This window comes from Dendropsophus ebraccatus, chromosome 3 (genome assembly GCF_027789765.1).
Source record: "Dendropsophus ebraccatus isolate aDenEbr1 chromosome 3, aDenEbr1.pat, whole genome shotgun sequence".
Taxonomy (NCBI): domain Eukaryota; kingdom Metazoa; phylum Chordata; class Amphibia; order Anura; family Hylidae; genus Dendropsophus; species Dendropsophus ebraccatus.
In genome coordinates, this window is record NC_091456.1 from 156,716,182 (window position 1) to 156,739,676 (window position 23,495).

At 39.9% G+C, this 23,495-nt stretch overlaps 1 protein-coding gene across 1 annotated transcript in view; it reads left to right on the forward strand.

Annotated features, from left to right (window-relative positions):
* FER (FER tyrosine kinase) overlaps nt 1–23,495 on the forward strand; it is a 160,785-nt gene that overhangs the window by 99,809 nt on the left and 37,481 nt on the right. The window contains exons 15-18 of the mRNA XM_069962976.1: nt 1,269–1,325; nt 9,508–9,623; nt 10,960–11,054; nt 18,464–18,587. Of these exons, the coding sequence (XP_069819077.1) occupies nt 1,269–1,325; nt 9,508–9,623; nt 10,960–11,054; nt 18,464–18,587 (392 nt within the window). The remainder of the gene's footprint in view (nt 1–1,268; nt 1,326–9,507; nt 9,624–10,959; nt 11,055–18,463; nt 18,588–23,495) is intronic.

A 23,495-nucleotide genomic window follows, 5' to 3' on the forward strand; every position in this document is an offset into this window, starting at 1 on the left:
CATTGGATGTCCGTCTTTCCATTGACTTCAATGCATTGCCAATCGCGGACGTTATTTTAAATTGCAAAAGTGGCCGCCTTTTCTCTATTTTTAACATTGTGTGAACATAGCCTTCTGCTGAAATAATACCAAATGGTAAGATGGTAAGATTTCCTGGGAGGTACCTGACAATTATTAACCAAGAAAACAAAGAGGAAAAACTGGATGTCTCTTCTATCTAGTTGTTTCATCTATTTTATGTTTGTTCATATAGTCACTCACAAAGCTTTTAAAGGGAACGTGTCACCCCAGACAGCACCCCCGAACCCACCCCACCCCGGAAAGGGCCCTACATACTTACCAGCTCCTGTGTATCCCACTCCCAGTGGCGGTCCCACCATGGAGAGCTCGCCATCGGACCAGCTGCACGCTCAATATGCAAATGAGTGGAGATGAGTCCGATGGCTATAGGAAATCACTGGTTTAGTGATTACAAATATAGCAGCAGCAATGAAGAGCTAAAGGAAGTAGACACGGTTGTAAATGATTATAGATAAGCAACTACCTTTTCGTTTAATCTTTTGGGCTGAAATACACTTTACAAAGAGCGTTTTTAACCGAGCATCAGGCAGATTAGACTGGATTCATAAATGGTGAAGGATTATTAACCCTAAGAACCTTGCTATCATGCGCCATTGTATATTCATATACATATGTATGTTTTGTCCTTACCGAGCTATCTTGGTTTGCGGTAGTCTTTTTTTTTTTTTTTTGTGCTGCTTCTTCTTACAATATGCACCTAATTTGATATTTTTCCAATGCTTTTTAAAAAAATTTTTAAAAAACCACATTTTTATTTAGACCATGCTCCTTAACTATGGCAGAAATGAATGTTGATCTTGTTATAGGACAACAGTAGAGTTATTCCAAGCGTGGAATATTAGGCTGATAAGATATCACTAAATATTATGAAAGCTCTATTCTTATCTGCTTCCATGTAAGTAATTTTAGTAGTCAAAAGCAGACGGCACCGTATCCGGATCATTGTGAAATGGTACACGCTGTGCAATGCTTATGAATACGCCATCATGCTGTAGGCTTTACTCTGTAAAATGAAATTACAGCAATGTAGCTTTTAATATCCTGTTGTGCCAGAGTATTTTACGAGCCTTTAAGATGGTTTCAGCAATGTGATAGCAATTGTAATATTCTCTACAGTTCTCCCCATCTGCTTAAGAGATCTTTTTATCAAGTGTAGGATGATATTATTTTTTTTTCTGTTTATGCAGGATAAGAAATGGATTCTCAATCATGAAGATGTGACCCTTGGAGAATTACTGGGCAAAGTAAGTAAATTGCAATGTAAAACAGATATGTTATTTCCCTCATGAGGATGTTTGCTATTTCTGCATATCAGTGCAGAAAAAAAAGTTTTGTTTCGTTTTACCTGAGTTATAAATTGTTCCATTTAACTGGCTGTTTATGTTTTTGTTCCTCCTGCTCCCTTCAGATCTCCTGTCTTTACTACTTCAATTTTTTTTTTTTATTAGGATATAAAAACGGAAAAGAAGTCCAGTATAATTTGGTTAGCCTCCTCCCCCCACTCCACAGTAAATTAATGTCTCTGTAGTGTATGCCTGATGCTGCAGCGATGTTAATTAATGATCCAGGATGACACAGGCGCAGAAGCTGCACCTGTTCATCCGCAGAGGGTCACTGATAGCCGGGGACATGCTGCAACTCTCAGCACCGGAGCCGCAGCATCTATAGGGCTCTAAACAGAAAATTCTCCCTCTACAGAAGGAGAATTCTCTGCCGGTGTCCATGGGGGCCCTGCGATCATTTAGATAGTACCCTAGTTTCCTAGCTGCGGAGGCCGGCAGGGGGAGGGAGCTTGGGAGGAAAGGCAGGGCGCGCTCCGGGAACGCGGACGTAAGATGCCCCCTCAGAGGAGAGGTAGCAGACACAGGGATATATGATCCCATAAGCTGATATCCTAAACGGACCTGGGCATAAGGCATCAATGACCCCAGGTCGTGAAAGGGTTAATGTTAAAGAGGTTGTACCATCACAGCTGTAATATGAAGATATACATACCATTCTGTCAGCCCTGACTTGGACAATCAGGTGGTGTGGAGCATTTTTCAATTCGTTGATCAGTCACCGTTATTCTCACTGCCGCTGAAAGGATATGCAAATGAGCCGGGGTGAAGCACTGGAGGCAGGCCCAATGTTTGCTATTCAAATTCATCTACTCCCCCGCCTGTGATGCACGCCGCTTTCTCGCATCATGCATGCCTTCAATTCTAATATAGTAACGCCTCTTATGCTAACCTGGCAAGTCCTACAGTGTGCCGCACAGCCCCGCCTCCTGTTTTCAGCCCAGACGCCCTGTCATTACGTTAGGATCACTGTAGGACCTGCTAGATTTGCAAAAGAGGCGTTACTATTCTAGAATAGGAGGCATGCATGATGCAAGGAAGCCGCGCACGTCCCGGGTGGGGGAGGAGATGAATTTAAATAGCACGCATCGGGCCTGCTTCCAGTGCTTCACCCCGGCTAATATCCATTCGGTGACGGAAATAACAGCAACCATGCGGTGAATTGAAAAATGCTCTACATCAGCAGATTGTGCAAGTCAGCCCCAACAGAATGGTATGTATATCTCCATATTACAGCTGCTATGGTACATCCTCTTTAAATAAAAATTAATACTCTTAGGGAAATAAGGGGAAAAGATTCACAGCCTTGATAATATCATGTTAACTCACATCATATTTTAGGGGTTTAAAAATAAGGGATATAATAAAAGTTGGTATTGAAAAAAAGTTGAAGAAAAAATGTAATTGTTAACATGGGGGGGGGGGGCAAAGATGGTGTAATGCGTCATTATTTTCTAAAGATTCAGTACAGGAAAACACTTCCAAATTTTTAATTAAACATTTTTAATTAAATATAAATTCAATATAGTGATTTCTTTCCAGACCACCCAAGCCCCAACCAGTCTCTTTGCCTCCCTGATGCATTGATATTTGTAACCCTACACATTTTGGTGGAGATTTATGAAAGGTTGTAAATATACACCTGGTGTAAACTGCCCACAGCAACCAATCACAGCTCCTCTTATATTTTACCAGAGCTGAAAGCTGAGCTGTGTTTGATTGCTGTGGGCAGTTTGCACCAGGTGTATATTTACAACCTTTCATAAATCGCTCCCTTTCTGTTTAAGACCATTCAACAGGAAGAAAAGATTAATTTGTTTTGTGTTGATATTTGCACATTGTATACCATACACTATTTATTTATTTTTTTATTTTTTTTATTTATAAAGTGCCCTTAATTCCAGAGCACTATAACAAATCATCAGTTTTACGCCCTATTCACACATCCTGTTCCTGTCCGCAATTGCGGATCCGCAAAAAAATAGGACCAATGTATTTCAATGGACCCATACACACATCTGTGTTGTGTACTGGGCTGCAATCCGTTCCGCAAAAAAAAAAAAGGACACGGCCCTAGTACGGACAGTAACTGACACACCCAATACAACTCTATGGGGTCCGTATTTTTTTACAGATGCAATACGGACTGAATTTGCGGATTGTTACTGACTGAAATTTGCGGATTGGAAAAATATACTGACGTGTGAATAAGGCATTAGGTGCCCCTCCAAAATTGCTGACCTGGCAGTGACACAATGTAGGGCACAGAACGTGACCTCACCTGTAAAAATCTCTATGCCTTTGTCTTTGTTTACATGCTAGCAGTAATGATGTGCAGTATTGGCACGTTACGTCTTCAATAATGATGTACTGTAATTACAAGCTGCAGATATCTATCTTCTGTCACATGTAGTTGATCATAAATTGGGGCCATGGGAGTATTAAGGTGAAGTACCAGGGGATTTAAAGTGAATGCTTCGCCTAGATTTGTTTTTTTTTACTGATTCGAGGCAGATACTGAAACTTGTTCTATTTTTTTTCTGTAATCTAGTTCTGTTTTCTGATTGTAATTTATTTTACTACTTTATTTTAAGGACAGCTATCTTCTTTTTGTAACAAGATTAACTCCTTAAGCCATTTTGACGTCCAGAGACGTCGTCATGGGTTAAGAGTGGTACAGAAAGGGCTCACAACGCAAATATTCTCTGTAAGTTGAGCCCTCTCTATACTAGGCCGAGTGCTATGCTGGCTAATTAACCGTTTAAATGGCGTTGTTGAAACTAACAGCTGAATTTAAATGGCTTGACCTGGGGTCTAGCCCCCAACGATGTGATCACAGAGGGCCGATCCCTGCTTCCTGCAGCCCATAGCAATTAAGCACTAATCTCCGAGATCAATGCAGTACGTATGTACTTCAATGATCTCTATAAGAGATCAGTTCAGTTATAATAAGTCCCCAGAGGGATTTCAAGTTACTGTGGGTGGGTGTTGGTGGGGGGGTTAATAACTATAAAATCTCATCCCATATTAAAAGTTTAAATCCCCCCCCCCTTTCCCCATTTTATAAATAATTAAACAAACAAACATATTTGCTATTGCTGCATCCCTTATCACCCAAACTATAAAACTATCACATTCTTGATCTCGCTACAATGTAAGCGAAGTAACGGTGCTGATCCCGTCTCGGCTGCTGTAGCCGAGAGCAATGGAACACAGAACTCATTGATCTATGCAGTATATTTATACTGCATAGATCTCAATGAGAGATCAGAGCAGTTATACTAGAAAAACCCCCTTCCCTAATAAATCGCCCCCTTTTCCTCCTTTTCATAAATAAAAATAAACAATTTGGTATTTGGTATCGCCGCGTATGTAGTTGCCCAAACTATTAATTTATTTCATTCTTGATATCAAGACAAGATCATGACAAAAAAAATCCTAAGTGCAAAATTGCTCATTTTTGGTCACATCAAATGCAGAAAAATTTTTATAAAAAGTGATCAAAAAGTCACATATACACAAGCAAGCTACCAATCGAAAGTACAGATCATGTAGCAAAAAATGACACCTCAAGTAGCCCCATAGACCAAAAACTTTTGATTCACTTGCCTGGTCTCCCTTATATTTGTCTGTATTGTGAAATGGTCCGTTTTGCATTGGACGCAGGCGCGGCGGGAGCGATTATAATCTCCTCTATGCTCCCAGGATGGTCACTGTGATGGTTGCTTATATGTAGCTTCCTGTACCCCAGAACAACACAGGAGAGGTCCGTCATTAGTAACAGCGTTCAGTACCAGATAGTAGTACCTTTCTCCCGCTTTGTGAGCAGTAAAGTTAAAGTGACACTTTGATGTTTATATCAACCGGCACTCCAGTATACCTTCAGTGGCACGGTTCTCGTGGCAAGTAGTAAACAGATGAATAATAGATCCCGGCACTCGCTTGTGTCAATGCTTCTTGGAACTTTATTGTAACATTACTTCAAACGCTGCACACGTTGCGACCCTCTGGTCTCAACTGCTGTTGATAAAGACCAGAGGGTCACAACGCGTGCAGCGTTTGAAGTAATTTTACAATAAAGTTCTAAGAAGCATTGACACGAGTGAGTTCCGGGATCTATTATTCATCTGTTAGAGTGACACGGTCCCCCCCTTTTTGCATTATGACTTCTCTAAGGTGTAAAGGGTAAATCTAGCAATTTTCAGACCTTATTTTATATCATACGTCATGGTGCTTGTTCCAATAAACAATGATCTTTTATCATCTGTGGATTGTGCTACCTGGGCGGGCTCCATGGCCAAAGCGTCTCTTAGCCCCGCCCACATCACCACTGTGTCATCGACGCGTGGGCCTAGACCTTTAGGTTGGCCTGTTCCAATGACCGCTGGGGGGGGGGGGTCAAGTGGCGCTTTGCCCGTGGAGCCCCGCCCAGGTAGCACAATCCACAGATGATAAAAGATCACTTTTTACTGGAACAAGCACCATGACGTGTGATATAAAATAAGTATAAAAACTGCAAAATGTACTTTTTACACCTGTGTAGAGAAGTCATAATGCAAAATGGGGGTAACAGTGTCACTTTAAATCCAGTAGTGTATATTAAAGAATATACAAGCTTTCTTATATCGCAGTACTTGTATGTGGTTTTATAGAAGGTCCATAAAAAGGCTAAATGATTTTCTATAGCCATAACCTACCTAGCTACGAAAATGTGGAAGAATTCAAAAATAACAGCACATAAAAATATTGTCGGAGACCACACGCTGCTTCTTAGCCGCAAGAGTTTCCCTATTGTCAGGAATTCAAATATTGTATTAGGTACTTTTATATAATCTACATAGTTTAACACAAATAGTATATGAAATTGTTAAAACCGATATTAGCTCAGGGCACTGTAAGCCTGAAATGAGGAAACTTTATCATTTGTGGCTTAAGCCATTTCCAATCTATTTTGTTCTTCATGATTTAGTTCTTACTGTAAATTTGCCTTGAATCCCTATAATGAAAAAAGACACATTTAATATTTAACAGCGCACACTTCCTACTAGGACTCATCCAAGCTACAGTGATTGTGGAGTTGGCACTATGTATTTTTTTTTGCTTTTGCAGTATGTATGTATGTATATAGAAAACAAAGATAATAAGGGGAAGCATATTCCAGAGTTATCCTAGATCAGCGATGGCTAACCTTGACACTCCAGCTGTTGCAAAACTACAATTCCCATCATATCTGAGCAGCCAAAGCCATATCTTTAGTTGCTCAGGCATGAGGGGAATTGTACTTTTGCAACAGCTGGAGTGTCACGGTTAGCCATCGCTGTCCTAGATCAACAAGCCTTCCTATCAATGTATTTATTTCCTTTATCTGCCATCCAAGGTTTATGTCAGCCTCTTATCAAAAAATCCCATTCACTTTATTAGCCCCAATATAATCAGCTAGTGCATACATTTGGATCATTTCCCACATATATAAGCTTATTTAGCTGGATCAAATAGTGCAGAGTCCCACTAAAGAAGCTGACGATTAAAGTGAATGGAACCTACTCCAATGTGATACAGCATACATCTGCATCCATTTTGATAAGATGCTGACACAACTGGGATATACTGTTCATTAGTTTGAACCTAGCCTAACTTTCGATACCGTTAGGGTATGTTCACACTGAGCAAAAGTTGCAGAATTCTGCGCAGAGCCCCTGACGTGGACTCTGCTCGTCTCAGTGTTTTATTGCAAAGCCTCACGCGCCTTCACTCAAAGAATTGACATGTCATCTCATTGACACACTGAGGCAGACGGGATCCTGAGCAGAGTCCACCACTTTTGCTCAGCGTGAACATACCCTTATACTAGAGAGATGTCCAGGCCACCTCCTTTAGTAACTCTGACAACTTCCTTAGGCAGAGGGTTCCATAGTCTCACTATTCTTTCAGTAAGGCTGGGTTCACACTGCGTTTTTGCAATCAGTTTTTAAAAAAAAACGGATGAATAACGGATTGCAAAAACGGATGCATTTGTGTGCATCCGTTTTGATCCGTTTTTACATTGACTTCCATTATAAAAAAAAACGGATCAGTTTTTTTTGACGGACACAAAAACTTTGCTGGCACTATTTTTTTTTTGTCTGTTAAAAAAAACGGATCCGTTAAAGGTATCCTAAAAACGCAGTGTGAACCCAGCCTAACAAACCATTTTCTGTGTTGTATATGAACTTTATTTCCTTTAGATTTAAAAAATGTCCCCTTCCCAAATGATAGGCCCAAAAGTAATGTGCAAAAATCACAATCACAAAATAGAAGAAGATTATACAAAAAAAAAGCAAGCTTGACTTTTTTTCTGAAGGTAAAATGTAGCAACTTTCTAAATAGTGTTTTTAAAAAAAGATTTCTGCAGTTCAGAAAAAAAGTCCTTTTAGATGGACTCTGTTTTAGGGAAGGAAAGTAAGGTCCCTATTCCACGGGCCGAGCAGGGCCCGATCAATGATGTAAACTGGGCCTATTCCACGGCCCGACAATCGTTAGCGAGGGCTGCAGGGACATCATTACAGATGTCCTTTCAGCCCTTGCAGCATACATTACCTAGCAGGGCTTCTCCTCCTCGAAGCTGATGCTGCGGCGCGGGACCCGGGGAGGAAGACGGAGTGGAGGAGAAGCCCTGCTAGGTAATGTATGCTGCTTCTCAAATTGTCGGTCGCCCGCCGCGCACCGCTATTCCACGCAGCGATGCGCGACTGATTATTTTAGGTTTAAACCTAAATAAACGATCAGCCGATGACACGATCATCGGCTGATCGTTTTCTCTATTCCACCGAGCGATAATCGGCCGATTCGGGCCAATTCAGCCGATTATCGCTCTGTGAAAGAGGACCCTAAGTTAAACACCAGCACAGATACAGGTCAGGGGGAGAGAATCCAGTAGGACAGCTCACACATGTTGGAGTACACCAAAGGTAGTTTTCAATAGAGAATCACATAGGCTGTATACAAGTATAGAGAGAGATTGAGGTTCCAGAGACGACTGTAGAAGCAAACGCAATCAAAATTTGATAATCAAAGTTCATGCAAAGCAGCAATAAAATAAGATTAATTAATACTTTATAACTCCTAAATAGCAATTATATAGCGATTATCGGCCCGTGTAAACACATCGAACGATCAAGCAACGAGCGAGCGATCGTTCATTGTGATCTTTCAACATGTTCTCAAATCGTCGTTGGTTGTTTGCTAAAAAATTAGCAGATCACTTCATGTAGACAGTCTTTCACCGATTCACCCTATGTGTGAGATGGGCTTAAGCGATCTGAAAACAATCACAATAACAATTTTTTCAAACGATATATCGTTCCGTCTAAGTGCTGATCATTATAAAAAACACATAGTTTCTTTGAAAACGATAATTGTTCGATTAAGCGAATTATCGTTCCATGTAAACAGAACATTAGAAGAGGCCATCAATCGCTGACACCTTGCGCCTGCACCAACTATTTGGGATCTCTGTGCTGCCTGCACTAAACAGTGAATGTGACCAAGAAAACGTGTGTTGCTCATTGTGTAGTGGTGGCACTGGGTTACTGTTGTTCAGCGCCCTTTCACTTCAGTGGGTTAGGCCATTAATTATTTCAGCTCCAAAACCCCATTTATTAAAACATTATTATTACCAAAAACTTTAATAATTATTGTTTTTATACTTCTTTCATCTCCCAGTCTCCATGTATATTGAAGCTATTTTTGACCATAGAGAAGCTTATCACAAGGAAGCCTGTACTCATTATATTATGTATATTTTACATTTCCTTTTCTTAAATCTTTCTTTGATATGTCTTGCTTTGGTTTGACACCTTTTTGCAAGTCAAAACTATGGGTTATGGAAGGACGCAGAACAGACCTTCTTTCATGTGTGAGAGACGAATCCCCTAAATCGCTAGTCATTTTATAAATAATTCTTAATGCCAGCTCAGATGAAGCAAGCCAGGAGAACGAGAAAGTCCATTCTATTAATAATCCTACTTCTATTTTCTTGAAATTCTTTTTATTCATTTTCTTCCTATTTTGTAGTTAACTTGACTGTGATTTTATGTTTCTATTACAGGGCAATTTTGGTGAAGTTTACAAGGGAACATTAAAAGATAAAACACCGGTTGCTGTGAAAACATGCAAGGAAGATCTTCCTCAGGAATTAAAAATCAAATTCTTATCTGAAGCCAGGTGTGTAAAGGCGGGAGCAATAATGGATATTTATACTGTTTGGGTGCATTATAATGATCATGGAAAGCGCTGCTAGAAGGTCTTTCATCATGTGCTCCTGTAATGTGCAAGCCAAATTAAAGAGCAGTTTCACTCAGAATTGCTGTTTAATGCAGGGCCATCTGCACTCAAAGTACAGATTATACTATATTACAATAACCCGCATTTCAGTTGCTTTAACCCTTTCGCTGGGAGGGTTTATAGACTCTTTTTACACTTTCCACCTACTCGAAGCCTTTTTTCTGTGAGTAAACTAAGCTATGGCCACCTTGTGTAAATGTTTTCTGTATGTTACACTTACGGTAGCATAATGCAATACTCAGCAAAATCTAGCATAAAAATCTAATGAATGTTTACGGTTAAATGTCTGACCCAAACAGAGCCCTGAATGCATAACACCTCCTAAAAGCTGAAAGGTAACGTGTCATCAGAAAACAAACTAATATTTAAATCACGCTCTATGTTAACCCCTTCATGTCAGCAATTCTTATATATACACGTTCCTACTGCACATACCCTGTGCAGTAGGAATGTACATATACGTTCATGACTGAGGGGCTGACTGATGTGTGCGGGACTGCTGCAGTGCATGACTTGTCATTAACCCCTTAAGCGCTGCGATCTATAGCGATCGCGGCGTTTAAGGTACTCGGTGAAAAGACAAGCTCCTGTCACTGAGTGATCGGATTGCATATACTGACAGGCGGGGGTAAGTCACTTACCTCCGTCCTGTCGGAGCGGCGTTCTGTGTATAGAGTCTGTATGCTTAGATCGCGGATTACACTGATCTATACTATGCTATGTCATAGAGGAAAATCCTCTATGGAGGAAGTGAAAATAAATTTATTGTTGCAGATTTTGCAGTGAAAGGTTCAGATACGTTAGGGGATGTTTCAGTCTACTCAAAAAACTTCAGTGGCATATTTGCACTAAATTTCACTGATTTTACACTGTGGATTTGGGTGCAGAAAAGATGCAGAATTTGTTAATTGTTTTGCGCCTTTAGTGCCAGTTCACACGGAGCAAAAGCATGGGAGTACCGCCGCTGAATCCCACCTGGCTCAGTCACATGCCTCCACTTCCATCACTCTCAGTTTAAAAATTTTTCTTGACAATTCTTTGAGCGGAGAGCGACGGAAGCGGATGCGCACGAGTCCTCCCATAGACACACTGTGTGAGACTGAGATAGGCGGGATCTGCCGTGGAATTACGCTGCTTTTACTCCGTGGAAACTTGCCCTTAGGATAGAGTATTGTTGTTGTTTGTTATTAATAAAATTTGTTTGTCTTGTTTGCAGAATATTGAAGCAGTATGACCATGTCAATATTGTTAAGCTTATTGGAGTCTGCACGCAACGACAGCCTATATATATTGTCATGGAACTTGTACCCGGTAAGGTCATTGGCTTATGCTTTATATTAACCACATATTTGATTCATGCATTTGGCTTTATCAATTAATATATACTTTACATCACTTTTTTACTTTCAGTAAGTATGTGGAAGGCTGACTTGATAGGGAATAATTACTTAGTGTCAAGAGAGAACATATTTGTAACTTTCATTGACATTTAAGACGAAAGTCAAGCTTTGCGCTTCTTGACTACAAACCTTCTTTTTTTTTTTTTATTTGTCCAACCCTGCTTACTGTCAAACCTATGGCCCAGATTTTTTTTAAAAAAGGACTTGTAAATTAAAGCTTATTTGGAAGTGCAAGATTGTTGGTCAGTTAAGTCTTATCTGTGGAGTGTGTCCATGTAGTGGGTCATAAATCCAGGTGCCAGGTTTAATCCATGTGTTAATGACTGGAATGGTTTTATCAATTTGAATTCCCACACTTTCCTCTCTCTGTCACTCTGTAAGTGACCTTTGAGGACCATAACCTTTAAATCTGTTATGGTCTATGGTCCAGTACAGTACAACTTACATAGACATACAATAAAAAGAAGTCTCAACACCCCTGTAGGCCAACATTTCTCAGGACTGGACCATAGAATAACAGATTTAAAGGTTATGGTCCTCAAAGGTCACTTCCAGAGTGACAGAGAGAGGAAAGTGTGGGAATTCAAATTGATAAAAACATTCCAGTCATTAACACATGGATTAAACCTGGCACCTGGATTTATGACCAACTACATGGACACACTCCACAGATAAGACTGAACTGACCAACAATCTTGGACTTCCAAATAAGCTTTAATTTACAGCAAGTCCTTTTTTATTATCCTGGCTTATCTATGTGATGTATTTACCCCCTGGCTTATCTATGTGATGTATTTACCCCCTCACCCCGTCCCCCCCCAATTCACAGATGTCCCTCCCTTCTTGCTTGTAACATCCCTAAAATGTTGTGCTGTTTCTGTAAGCCATTCATTTGTAAACTTGTCTGACGAAGGGATCTTGTGAATCCCGAAAGCTTACAGCTCTAACTATTTTTTGTTGGCCAATAAAGGTATCACTCCTAAAATACTTTGATCACAAGTATTTACCACGATAATCAAAAAACAGCAAACACTGAGCATGCTTGCAGAGCATAAAAATGCCGAAATGTCCTGAAAAAATTACAGACTCAAAAACTTAATGTGGGTATGACGTTCCATATTTCCTTATTGACTCTCAGGTATGGCCACAGTATTTTTGAGCCCAAAAAATGCAGGTGCTGGTTCTTATATACATAATGCTGCGGATCTTCATTCATTTTTTCTTAATCCACTTTCATGTGCACCTGATCTTCATTTGAAAAGCTTACACTAGCAATATCCATGCAACTTTTTCTATTGTATATAATTCGGAATTCAGGTTTTTGATACGTTCAGTATATAGGGGATATTAACAAATCTGTGCCTCTATAAATGAGATCCATTCCACGGAATGGAATTGCTTTGGCTTCAAGCTCATGGCTGTCTGCTAGCCCTGTTTAGATAAATGGAATTTCTGCAACAAATGCCTCATTTGGGTTCTCCCATAATTATTATTTTGCATTATTTTCTTTTTTTTTTTTTTTAAACAATATTTTGCTGTATACATGTACAGTATAAAGGTTTACTGATGGTCATGTTTTGTTTCTTCCTTTTTTTTTTTTTTTTAAGCAGGTCCCTTTCATCATGTAGAGTACATGAGCACATTTTCGTGCTGCAGTTATATTACATCAGTCCAGTGTGGTTTGGTTCTAATGTTTCATTTAGTGCCTAATATCCCACAACAAATGAGGATGGAATAGTTTGAGCTGCCCACTTATCCAGACGCCGAACACGCATTAATCCTGCAAAACTAGACTTATTTCCCTTAATTTATCTCTTACTGGGGTTTAGAACCTGCTGGCAGATTACACAGTTGTAATAATAGTACATTGCACATTGCCCCTGAGATGAAACGCTACATTTCAGTAATGTCATTATACCTATTTAGAGTTTGGCCTCAGAATGTTATTTACGAAATAGTTTTTGCAGGAACCATAAAGTAACTTAGCAGAAAACTAAAGGGCTAGGCATCTTTTTTCTGCTGTGTTTGTCACAAAAAAGTCAACAACTATATCTTGAGTATGAAACAGTAGTTACTTTTCTATGGTTGCACTTTTAAATTTCATATTAACGTTATGTTTCCATGCATACTGTATTTATAATATAGTAAAATAGATTAGAAAAGTGTTTGTACTGATATTAACCCACGACCATGGGTAATTGATTCCTCAATGCCCAGGTCGTTTTTGGACATCAGTTTATGGGATTATAATGATCCCATAAGCTGATGTCCCTATGTCTGCCACCTCACCTCTGTCCCCTGCCGCTGTCACTATTTACGGTTTCCTCTGCAGCCAGGAAACCGGAAGCCTGGGGCTTCCGGTTTCCATGGCTACTATCGGGGCTCTGCGATCACTTCGCAGAGCCCCAATGGACACTGAACAGAGAATTCTCACTGTAGAGAGACAAATCTCTGGAGCCCTATAGATGCTGTGGTGGTTGTGCTGATCGCAGTATCTATAGGATTAACTCTCAGCACGGCTCAGGTGCTGAGAGTTGCAGCGGGTCCTCTGCTATCACAGGTAGCCGAGACCCGCCGCGGATGACACAGGCGCAGCTTCTGCGCCTGTGTTATCCTCGATCATAAATTAACGTTGCTGCAGCATCAGGCATAGGCTGCAGCAACGTTAATTTACTGTGCAGTGGTGGGAGGGGGTTAATATCTCAATGGAGAATGACTAATACCAGTACACTTGCCATGCATATAGAGCATTGTATACACATTACCTATCAGAATCTGACAACTTTTATTATAGGTGTAAGCACACACACACACACACACACACACACACACACACACACACACACACACACACACACACACACACACACACACACACACACACACACCTTTCCCAGCCCAGTCTGGTCACCCTGTACTTACACCCACTCCCCCAACCCAAACACTTTATGTTGGTTAAGTGCCCACTTCAATACATACTATAGTCTGGTTTTCTGTTTTAATTCGCCATATATGATGTCATAATTTAAGGCTGAAATGCCTTAATCTTTTAAGTCACGCTAAAAAAAATGTATAAAAAAATTACAATTTCAGCCCACAAGTATTTTTTTTATTATTTATAGCACTCAGTACTGCTAAAATACTTTTTTAAAAATGTGTATTTTCTGTTAGAATTGTTTCCATGTAGGAGGTGAGGCCAGAAGCTGTCATTTAGGCTATTTTTATTTTTTATTTGATTTACTTTTTCATTTGTTTTATTTATTCTTTCTAACACAAACTCACACACACCTTACATATTGTGCCATAAAAGAAATTTTTAATTCCTGACTGTAGCTGTTACAGATTTAATACCGCTCCCTGACACACAGCAGAGCTTTTTTTTTTCACTTTAGATCAGGGGCGTCAAACTCTTTGCCCTCTTAGCTGTTGCAAAATTACAATTCCTATCAAATATTGCTGCCATTAAATATTTAACAGACAGGTTTTTCTTTTTTTTTTAACTTTTAAAAATAGAAAGTTGCCAAAAATATTCCACGGCTTATTGTACTGTGGGTGTGTGTTGCTGCTGTTTTTTTTTTTTGTTCTTCATAAGTTCTCTCCTTGTCCTGCAAAACCTAAAATTTAATCACACGTAAACTATTGGACTTCTTCTCTTATCATGCTTGTATGATCAGTATTTTTATGAAGACAAAATCTTGCTCGGTGCCATATACTATTTCAGCCAACTATAAAGCTAAAAACCCAATAAATCAATACTAAAAAGATGAGAACATTCTGTTGTAAAAGTCATTTGTGGGAAATTGAGTCTGCACGACGTTTTCTGGCTTCTTATGACTTTCATCTTACAGTACATGAAAACACAGAGTAACTAAATACAATATAATTGGAAACCGTGGAGCTGAGAAAAGATTTTATAATGCATTGCAATATGGATTTTAATGACTGTTTTATGCTTTTTCCCGGCAAATTAATTAGAACTTTGAGATATTTTATGAATAGTTTGCTTTTCAGTACAAAACAATAGTTAATACCAAAAATCTATGCCGAGACATGCTGTTTGGTCAGGCAGAGTGTGAATGTGTAAATTAAAGTTTATTAATTTTATGTTAAAGGCGAGAATGTTGCTGGAAGGCAATATTATTTCAAACAGCATGGGCAGATATTATGGACGTTGTTGGCATTATTTCAAAACAGCAATAACTGGCCATAAGAAACCATCTTTTCTGCTACATTTTACACCTGCTTCCAAAAACCAAAGCAGGATAAGCAAGTCATTTAGTTTTCCATAGGGCATTGATCAGGTTTGGGGGCCATCTTTTTTTTTTTTTTAAACTTTCAAGGTTCATGATGAAAGGAATGAAATCATTTTTTCTATGTTCCCAAACAAAACACTGAAATTTTTTCTATGTTCCCAAACAAAACACTCCTGCTGCTGCTTCTGGTGTTGGTGTTACCGGGTTTTCCCGAAAATAAGACGGTGCCTTTTATTTTTTTTCAAAAAAACTGGCACTATGGAGGAGATGTATCAAACTGGTGTAAAGTAGAATTGTCTTAGTTGCCTCTAGCAACCAATCAGATTCCACCTTTCATTTTCCAAAGAATCTATGAGGAATGAAAAGTGGAATCTGATTGGTTGCTAGGGGCAGCTAAGACAATTCTACTTTGCACCAGTTTGATAAATCTCCCCCTAAACCCCCCCCCCTCCCCCGGCCTTCTCCCCAGACCTCCCCAGAATACTCGCCGCTAGCGGCTGGTCAGGTGTGCGGCGGCGGTTCAGGAGTGCAGCGGTGTGATGTGCGGAGGACGTGGGGACCATGGACCAGGCTGCTGTGCCAGTTTCGGAGGTCCATGAGGGGATAAGGTGAATCCTGAGTAGAGGGGTGTGAGGGGAATGGGGGTGTCTTTCAGGGGGTGCCTTACTTTGGGGGGGGGGGGGGCTTATTTTAGGTTAGAGGGTAGAGTAAGGTGGGGTGTCTTATTTTTAAAAGGGCTCCTTATTTACGGGGAAACTATTATTAGTGTTGTTATTATTATTATTATTATTATTAGTGATCAGGTTGTAGCTGCTGCTTAGGCAGAATTATGAATGTTGCTTTAGGTCATAATATATATATATATTGTAACTCGGGGATTTATACAAGTTAATTAATGCAATGTGTCATTGTTGCTTTAAAAGCAGAACTAGGGTCTATTCTATCTATATGAGTGCAGAACGCATTTCTTGCATCTCAGTTTATATTAGTGCATGTCTTATTACCATATGAAAAATGGGGGCAAAGAGCCAAGCGGGAGCAAGCAGGGACAAGCAGCGGACTCCCCGCAGAGTAATCCGCTACATTTATTCTATGTGCATATACCCTAAGCTAGGAACCACCTTATAATATGTCCATAAGCTTTAACAAGTCATATGGAAAGAGACTGTCAAGATAACACAAGTCTTGCTTGCTCTTCCTTTTCATGAAAAGTACTGTACTTAGAAAACTCATTTTAACTTTTCTTTCCTCCCTTATGAGAAACTTATTATAGCTAAACTCCTTAAAACCCACAAACATAAACAGCTGAGCAGTAGCTTGAGGATAAGCAGGTGTAACATACCAGGAGCTGTCATTAAGAAAAAAAAAACCCATTAAGGTCATCACCTGAGGAGAGCCAGTTTCTTAAGAAGCCTGAAATCTAGTGCTTGCACAATGGAAGAAACGTAAGGATGATGGCAATTAAAATGCAAATCCTTCACACAAACACTTCAGCTTAATATGCTAGAGCCTCGGAGACTCAGCCAGTCTGCTCTTAAATCTGTTTAATAACCCTGCATTATCCTGTTTATTGTGAAACATAAGTAGCTATACCTTGCTAAGAAAATTCTAATGTATATTTCTATTATAGAAGCCTGCCAAACCCGCACTTAACACAGTGGGCTACTAAGTATATCTAATCTTCCTCCAAACATGACGTTGTGGGCTCAGTCATAGCACAAGTTTTTTTGTCAGCTATAAATATGTTATTACGTGATATTGAATAAACATTCATGTTTTCAGGGTTAATTATTTTTACACCTTCAATTTTCTCAACGGCTTTTTGCTTGTTTCATTGTTTATTTATTAGCGGCACAATTAGTGCCAGTGGGTCAAAAGGAAACAAAACATTAAACACTCATATTACAAGCAGCCAAGGCATTTACTGCTAAGATGACCAAGCAAGTACATGCATTAAAAACACAGGTACAAGTGAGCCCTCTCTGCATCGCATCGAACCTGGCTGCTCGCCGGCATGGACTGATCATCCATGCTGGCTATTTAACCATTTAAATGCTCCTGTCATTCATCTGTTGAACTGGATTTAATTAAATCTGCAGTCTCCAGGGCTTCTTAAAGGGGTTTTGGAGCGAATTTTTTATTTATTTATTTTTTCAAATCAACTGATATCAGAAAGATATATAGATTTGTAGTCTTCCCATAATTATAAGCTGCTGTATGTCCTGCAGGAAATGTTTTATTTTCAGGCTGACACTGCTCTTTGCTGACCTCTCTGGCCAAGACAGGAACTCTGTCTCGGTTGTTTATGAATCCCTATAGATAATCTCTCCTGATCTGAACAGTTCCTGTCTCGGCCAGAGATGTCAGCAGAGAGCGTGGTGTCAGACTGAAAATAAAACATTTCCTGCAGGACATACAGCAGCTAATAAGTATGGGAAGACTTGAGATTTTTTTAATAGAAGTAAATTACAAATCTATATAACTTTCTGACACCAGTTGATTTGAAAGAAGAAGATTTTCGTTGGACAATCCCTTTAAAAATCTAATGGTCCAATGTTACGTTAGGGTCCAACATTTTTGTCAGTTTGATTTGTCACATCATTATTCAGTGCATTGGTATCAAATATACAGCTAAGCCTTGACACTTGTGTGAGCAGAGCCTTATCGATGGCTATGTTTGTGGGGTTTTTTTGGCCTTATTTTTGGATGGCCGTCATTTTGTTTAGTTACGGCCATTATTATCAAAATATGGCTATATATTCAACGTAAAATGAAGGTTGTCCATAAATACGGCTGACAAAAAGTGGGAACATAGTCTAAATCTTAAAGAGGTATTCCTGCCGCACCCCCTATTTGACAATGCCCTGGTATTGGTTTTGGTATTGGTATTTCTGTCCAAGTATGTACATTTATGAGGGAGTTTGAGAAGATAACTTTTTTGCCAAGTACTGTATATTTGTAACATTTCTTCTAGTAAAGTTTATACATTGTCAGCAACTTGCGTAGTTCTATTCAGTACAGTGCCAGTTTCTTTTAGGTCTGACTGTCCTTTTGTCTGTTTTCTCAGGTGGCGATTTCTTGACCTTTTTAAGGAAGAGGAAAGATGAGATGAAACCCAAGCAACTTGTGAAGTTTTCTTTGGATGCTGCTTCTGGCATGGCCTATCTGGAGTCCAAAAACTGTATACACAGGTATCAACCTTGGGAATGTTTACAATTGCCTATACCTTCTCAGTAGGACAATCACAGACCCACATCGGATGCAGGGTGCTGCAGGCTTATATGTAGCATTAAAGAGTCGCTTTTTTTTCCTTTCAGAAAATAGAATAATATGAGGTATTTTCCCCATGGATTGAATACCATCCTGTAAAAATTCTTAATGTTTTTTTTTCCTTGAAACTAAAGGAATATATTTGAATAGATAATCTTCTACACTGTTTCTTTTTATATGCTTGCTATCATTTTTTTTTACCTCCTACGCAGCAAACATCTCGACAAACCTAATGATAGTACTTACTGTGCCCTTAGGGGTTGTTAACTAAACCCTGAATGGCATTTAAATGTGATTATTCTTCGTTTTATTATACATTTTGCCTTACTTGGTATGGAATACTGTAAGATAGCATACAAATAGATTGCTCATTTAGGAGGGTGGGTTTTCTGTGGATGAAGACTTTTTTTTTTTTTAATATAACAAAGGTTCTGCTTTTCAAAGTCTAGGTTATGGTTTCTTTAAAGTTTTGCCTCTGCTTTTTGTTATCTTTTATTATCGCATCCATCTCCGAGAGTTATGACTTTTTTTTTTCCTGTACGGTAATGCTTCATTAGAACAAAACAGAGAGATAGGCCTGACAGCTGATGAAGTAATTTCGTAGAGCAATGCCTGCTGAAAATACACGTTGCCCAATTCATTTAACACTTGATCTCTTGAGTCCACCACTTAATTGGACCTCTTAACATTTATCGCACACTAGGGGACATCCTGGTTTCTTGTCTGCAAAGGAAACGTTTTAACTTTTATTACAGCAGCTATAAAAAGCACAATACAGATTCTGTAATTTGTTTTTGTTTTTTTGTTTTTTTCCTAATCTCAACTCCCCTCAAGTCATCTTTCTGCTGTCTTTTGAGTAGAATTTGTTATGCGACACTTTATAACAAATTTACCAAATCAGACAGATTAATAATTCTTGCTGGCAACGCAAGACTACGCTGTAGAGAGTTTAATCAGTTCAATGCCACTGGCGTTTCTTCTGATGATGTACTAGCATTCAAGCTATGTTCATGTATTCTAAAGGCTCCTCTAGAGTATGTTGCTGAGTTTAGTCTGTTCTACAAATACATTTATAAAGTTAGCAGCTTGGCTACCAGGGAGCCCTTGGGTAATATAATGCGGCAGTGTGAATGACGTTATTGTAGCTACTGTAAATGAAGTTAAAATATTGAAAAACTTGATGTGGCATTATGTTCTTGAGCCTGGTTTTAACACAGTATTGTTTATGCTAGAATTTACCTGTATAAAACTGACTGAGGTTCATAATATATTGCATGGCAAAAACATTGTACATTGGACTGTCATTCAGTAATTGCAGTAAAAGATCCCTCCAAAAATTGTCCAGGCATAGCCAAACTTTACAACACATAAACTGAGAATGGGAGGTGGTGAGATCTTAAGGGTACCCCCCCCCCTCAAAACAGGCACTATGTCTTATTTTTGGGGGATGTGTTATTTCTCTCTACCCAGCTAGCGTGGGGGCCAAGGGGAAAGAAATAAGACATTCTCCCCGGACCTCCCCAGAATACTCACCGTCAGCACCGGGTCAGGCTGCGGGGGGAGGACGTTCAGCGTCTGGACGTGCTCAGGACATGGGGGGGCCATGGACCTGGCCTGCGGTGCCAGTTTCGGAAGTTCACAAGGGGATTAGGTGAGTCCTGGGTGGTGGCGTGGGGGGGGGGGAATAGGGGGTGCCTTACTTTCGGGGGGTACCCCATTGTAGAGTAGGGTGTGTCTTACTTTCGGGGGATGCCTTACTAGAGGGTAGAGTAAGTGGGGTGCGGGGAAACATGGTAGCTTCACGAATACAGCATCACAGCAGATTTCACGCTGCAAGATTTCAAGTGCTGTATACTATCATAGCGTGCCTGCTTAAACCATCAGCTGCTGGGATTTGACAAGCTAATACATTACCTGCTGTCCTGTCGTAGTCACTGACTGGCTGAGCGGGACATCAGTGACCCGGATGCCAGAGAAGCAGGCAGGAGCAGGGGAAGGTAATGTATTAGCTTGTTAAAGCCCGACATCTGATAGGTTAACTAGGCTGTGACTACATACTCAAGGCGGAATGAAAATCTGTGAAGATACAGAGCCATAGGCCATTACAGTACTGTGAGTATTGCAGTGGATTTTAGCGGACTGTACGTGTGACACTACCCCAAAGGGGTATTTCATCAGTAAAAAGAAATTGCTTACCGATCAAAAATCCATTTTTGGGGATGTTGGTTCTCTACTTCCTGGTTGAGCAGTTGCTCAGTACCAAAATTCCCTGAATGTTTTGAGTTCCATTAGCTTCCCTCCTCCCAAAGCTGTTGCAGAACATCTCACTGCTATATTTACTCCCTGTCTGCACCAACTTCTTTGTAGCATTATTTATCGGAGCATGCAATACACACCTCACTCTCCCTAAATGTGCCACTAAAGATGCATAGGTATCACTGTATATAATGGGTGGTTTTTTTCTGTAGGAGCTGGTCAGAGATGGTGACATCATTTAGGGCTCAGAGACTAGATCCAGCCAATCCTGTGACATGAGAGGATGATGGTTTGTCTATGGAGTGAGAGTGGGGAGTCGGGGAGCTGTAGATAATACACATTTTGCTGTTCTTTTATTTTAAAGCGACTCTGTTCCCACATTTTGTCCCCCCCAAACCACTTGTACCTTCGGATAGCTGCTTTTAATCCAAGATCTGTCCTGGGGTCTTTTCGGCAGAGGATGCAGTTATTGTCCTAAAACAACTTTTAATCCTGCAGCGCTGTGTCTAACGGCCGGGGGCTTACATTTGTATATGCATTAGGCTGGCACCACCTCTCCGTCCTTCCTCCCCACCCTCCTGATCATTAGGAATGATCCAGAAACATTTACTGCTGTTTGAGCTTTGCACAGGTGTATTAACGATCCAGCCCATGTTCATTATACACACAGGTGGGGAATAGGAAGCAATCTGCCTGGAGCATTCCTAATGATGAGGATGGGGAGGAAGGACAGAGAGGGTGTGCCAGTCTAATGCATATACAAATGTAAACCCCGGCTGTTAGACACAGCGCTGACGGATTAAAAGGTTTTTTTATAACAATAACTGCATCCCCTGCCAAACGGACCCCAGGACAGGTCTTGGATTAAAAGCAGCTATCTGAAGGTACAAGGGGTTTGGGGGGTCAGATTGTGGGTACAGAGTCGCTTTAAACTTTCTATCGGGGCTGAATCAAACAAAAGCATTCTGAAGCCAGTACAATTCAAGCATAGTAAAGTTATATGTCTTGGAGTCTCTTGCTGTTTTATTTGAGTACAGTTTTCTGATACCAGAATACCCCTATATGCTGACAAGCTTTGACTGAAAACATTATAAACCAACCTTGTCCAGCATTTGACTCCTGGTATCTGGAGAAGATGGGCGCAACACTACGGCTATCTATAAAACAGAGATACAGCCATATGTACAAGGAATATTTCAGTCAACACAGACAGACAGTCTCCCTTTACTGCCATTCTAGAAATTATATCCACCAACATTTTATCATAATCCTTAATTTGCCCTGGAGGCTTAACAGATCCCTCTTTTGATTGGATGTAAACCCAGAGAGTCTCCAAGTCTTTGTGTCTTATTATTCTTGATTTAAGACTCTTTGTAATTGGAATGTCTCCCCCAACTACCCTTCTCTTTCTCTTTCCCAGTTGTTTGACCATTGTGAAAATTTTAAGATTGTGTGCTTTGCACTCCTTATGTGTTATGCAGTCTCTGAGCAGCACCTGCCATGATTGATGTATATATTCTTTTTATAATGTTTAGAAGTCAGTGGGATTGTCTTAGTACACACACACACATACATTAGCAATCCCATTATCCTATGTATACGTGAAGGATAGGGCATTACTGTGATGTGAACAATCCATTACCTGTTAATACAGGATGTAATTAAATGTTTTTCTTACATTTACAAACTTTGACTTAATATTTTCAGCTTTTTATAACAGGTTGTTGGTGCAGACATTATCTTGATAATGTGCAAGAAATCGACACATTGTTCCTTTCCTTTGTTTTAATTGCAGTTCTAAAGTCTTGTCTGGAAAGATAAAAAAAAATTCCCCGCTCCTCATAATTATCAGACAAGGTCATGCTAGCGTAAGGTGCCCTCACAATCTTATAGCATGTTCTCTAAGTCACAAGACTGCAGAACTGTCAATTACTACTGGGTAGAAAGCAGTTCAGAAGATTGTAGTGATGCCTTTAGTTTAAGAGAAATGTATTTAAAGGGAATTCTTCAGCAGGTTGGGTCCTAAACTGCTAATATTTTCTAATGGGAGGCTGCATGTACCGTTATTATGTTGGTGTGCTGCCGCATTATTGAATAGCATTTGGTGTACTGGGAGTGATCCTTTGGCCCTCAGTTCACTGATCCGCCCACTTGCCACCACAGAATGCCTACGCTCACTGCAGAGTGGCAAATGAACATTTGCTAGTAGGCATTCCGCAGATGCTGCATGGCGGATCAGGGCACTGAGGGCAAATGCTACGTTCACATCACAATTTTGCTATCTGTTTAATGTATCCGTTCTATGGAAAAAAAAACAGATGGTTAAAATGGATGCTGTTGTATGCCATACGTTTGGATCCATTTTCTATTGACTTGCATTATTTAAAAAAGAAAAAAACACATCCATCTTTTTTTTAACATTTTGTTTTTACATTTTGTAACATACACAAAAACGTTGACCACGTTTTTCTGTACATTCTCCAAAACGGATACAGTGAGACGAATTGCAAAATCGTGATGTGAACCTAGTCTAAAGGACTCCTCGCAGTGTGCCAAACGCTTCCATTTACATA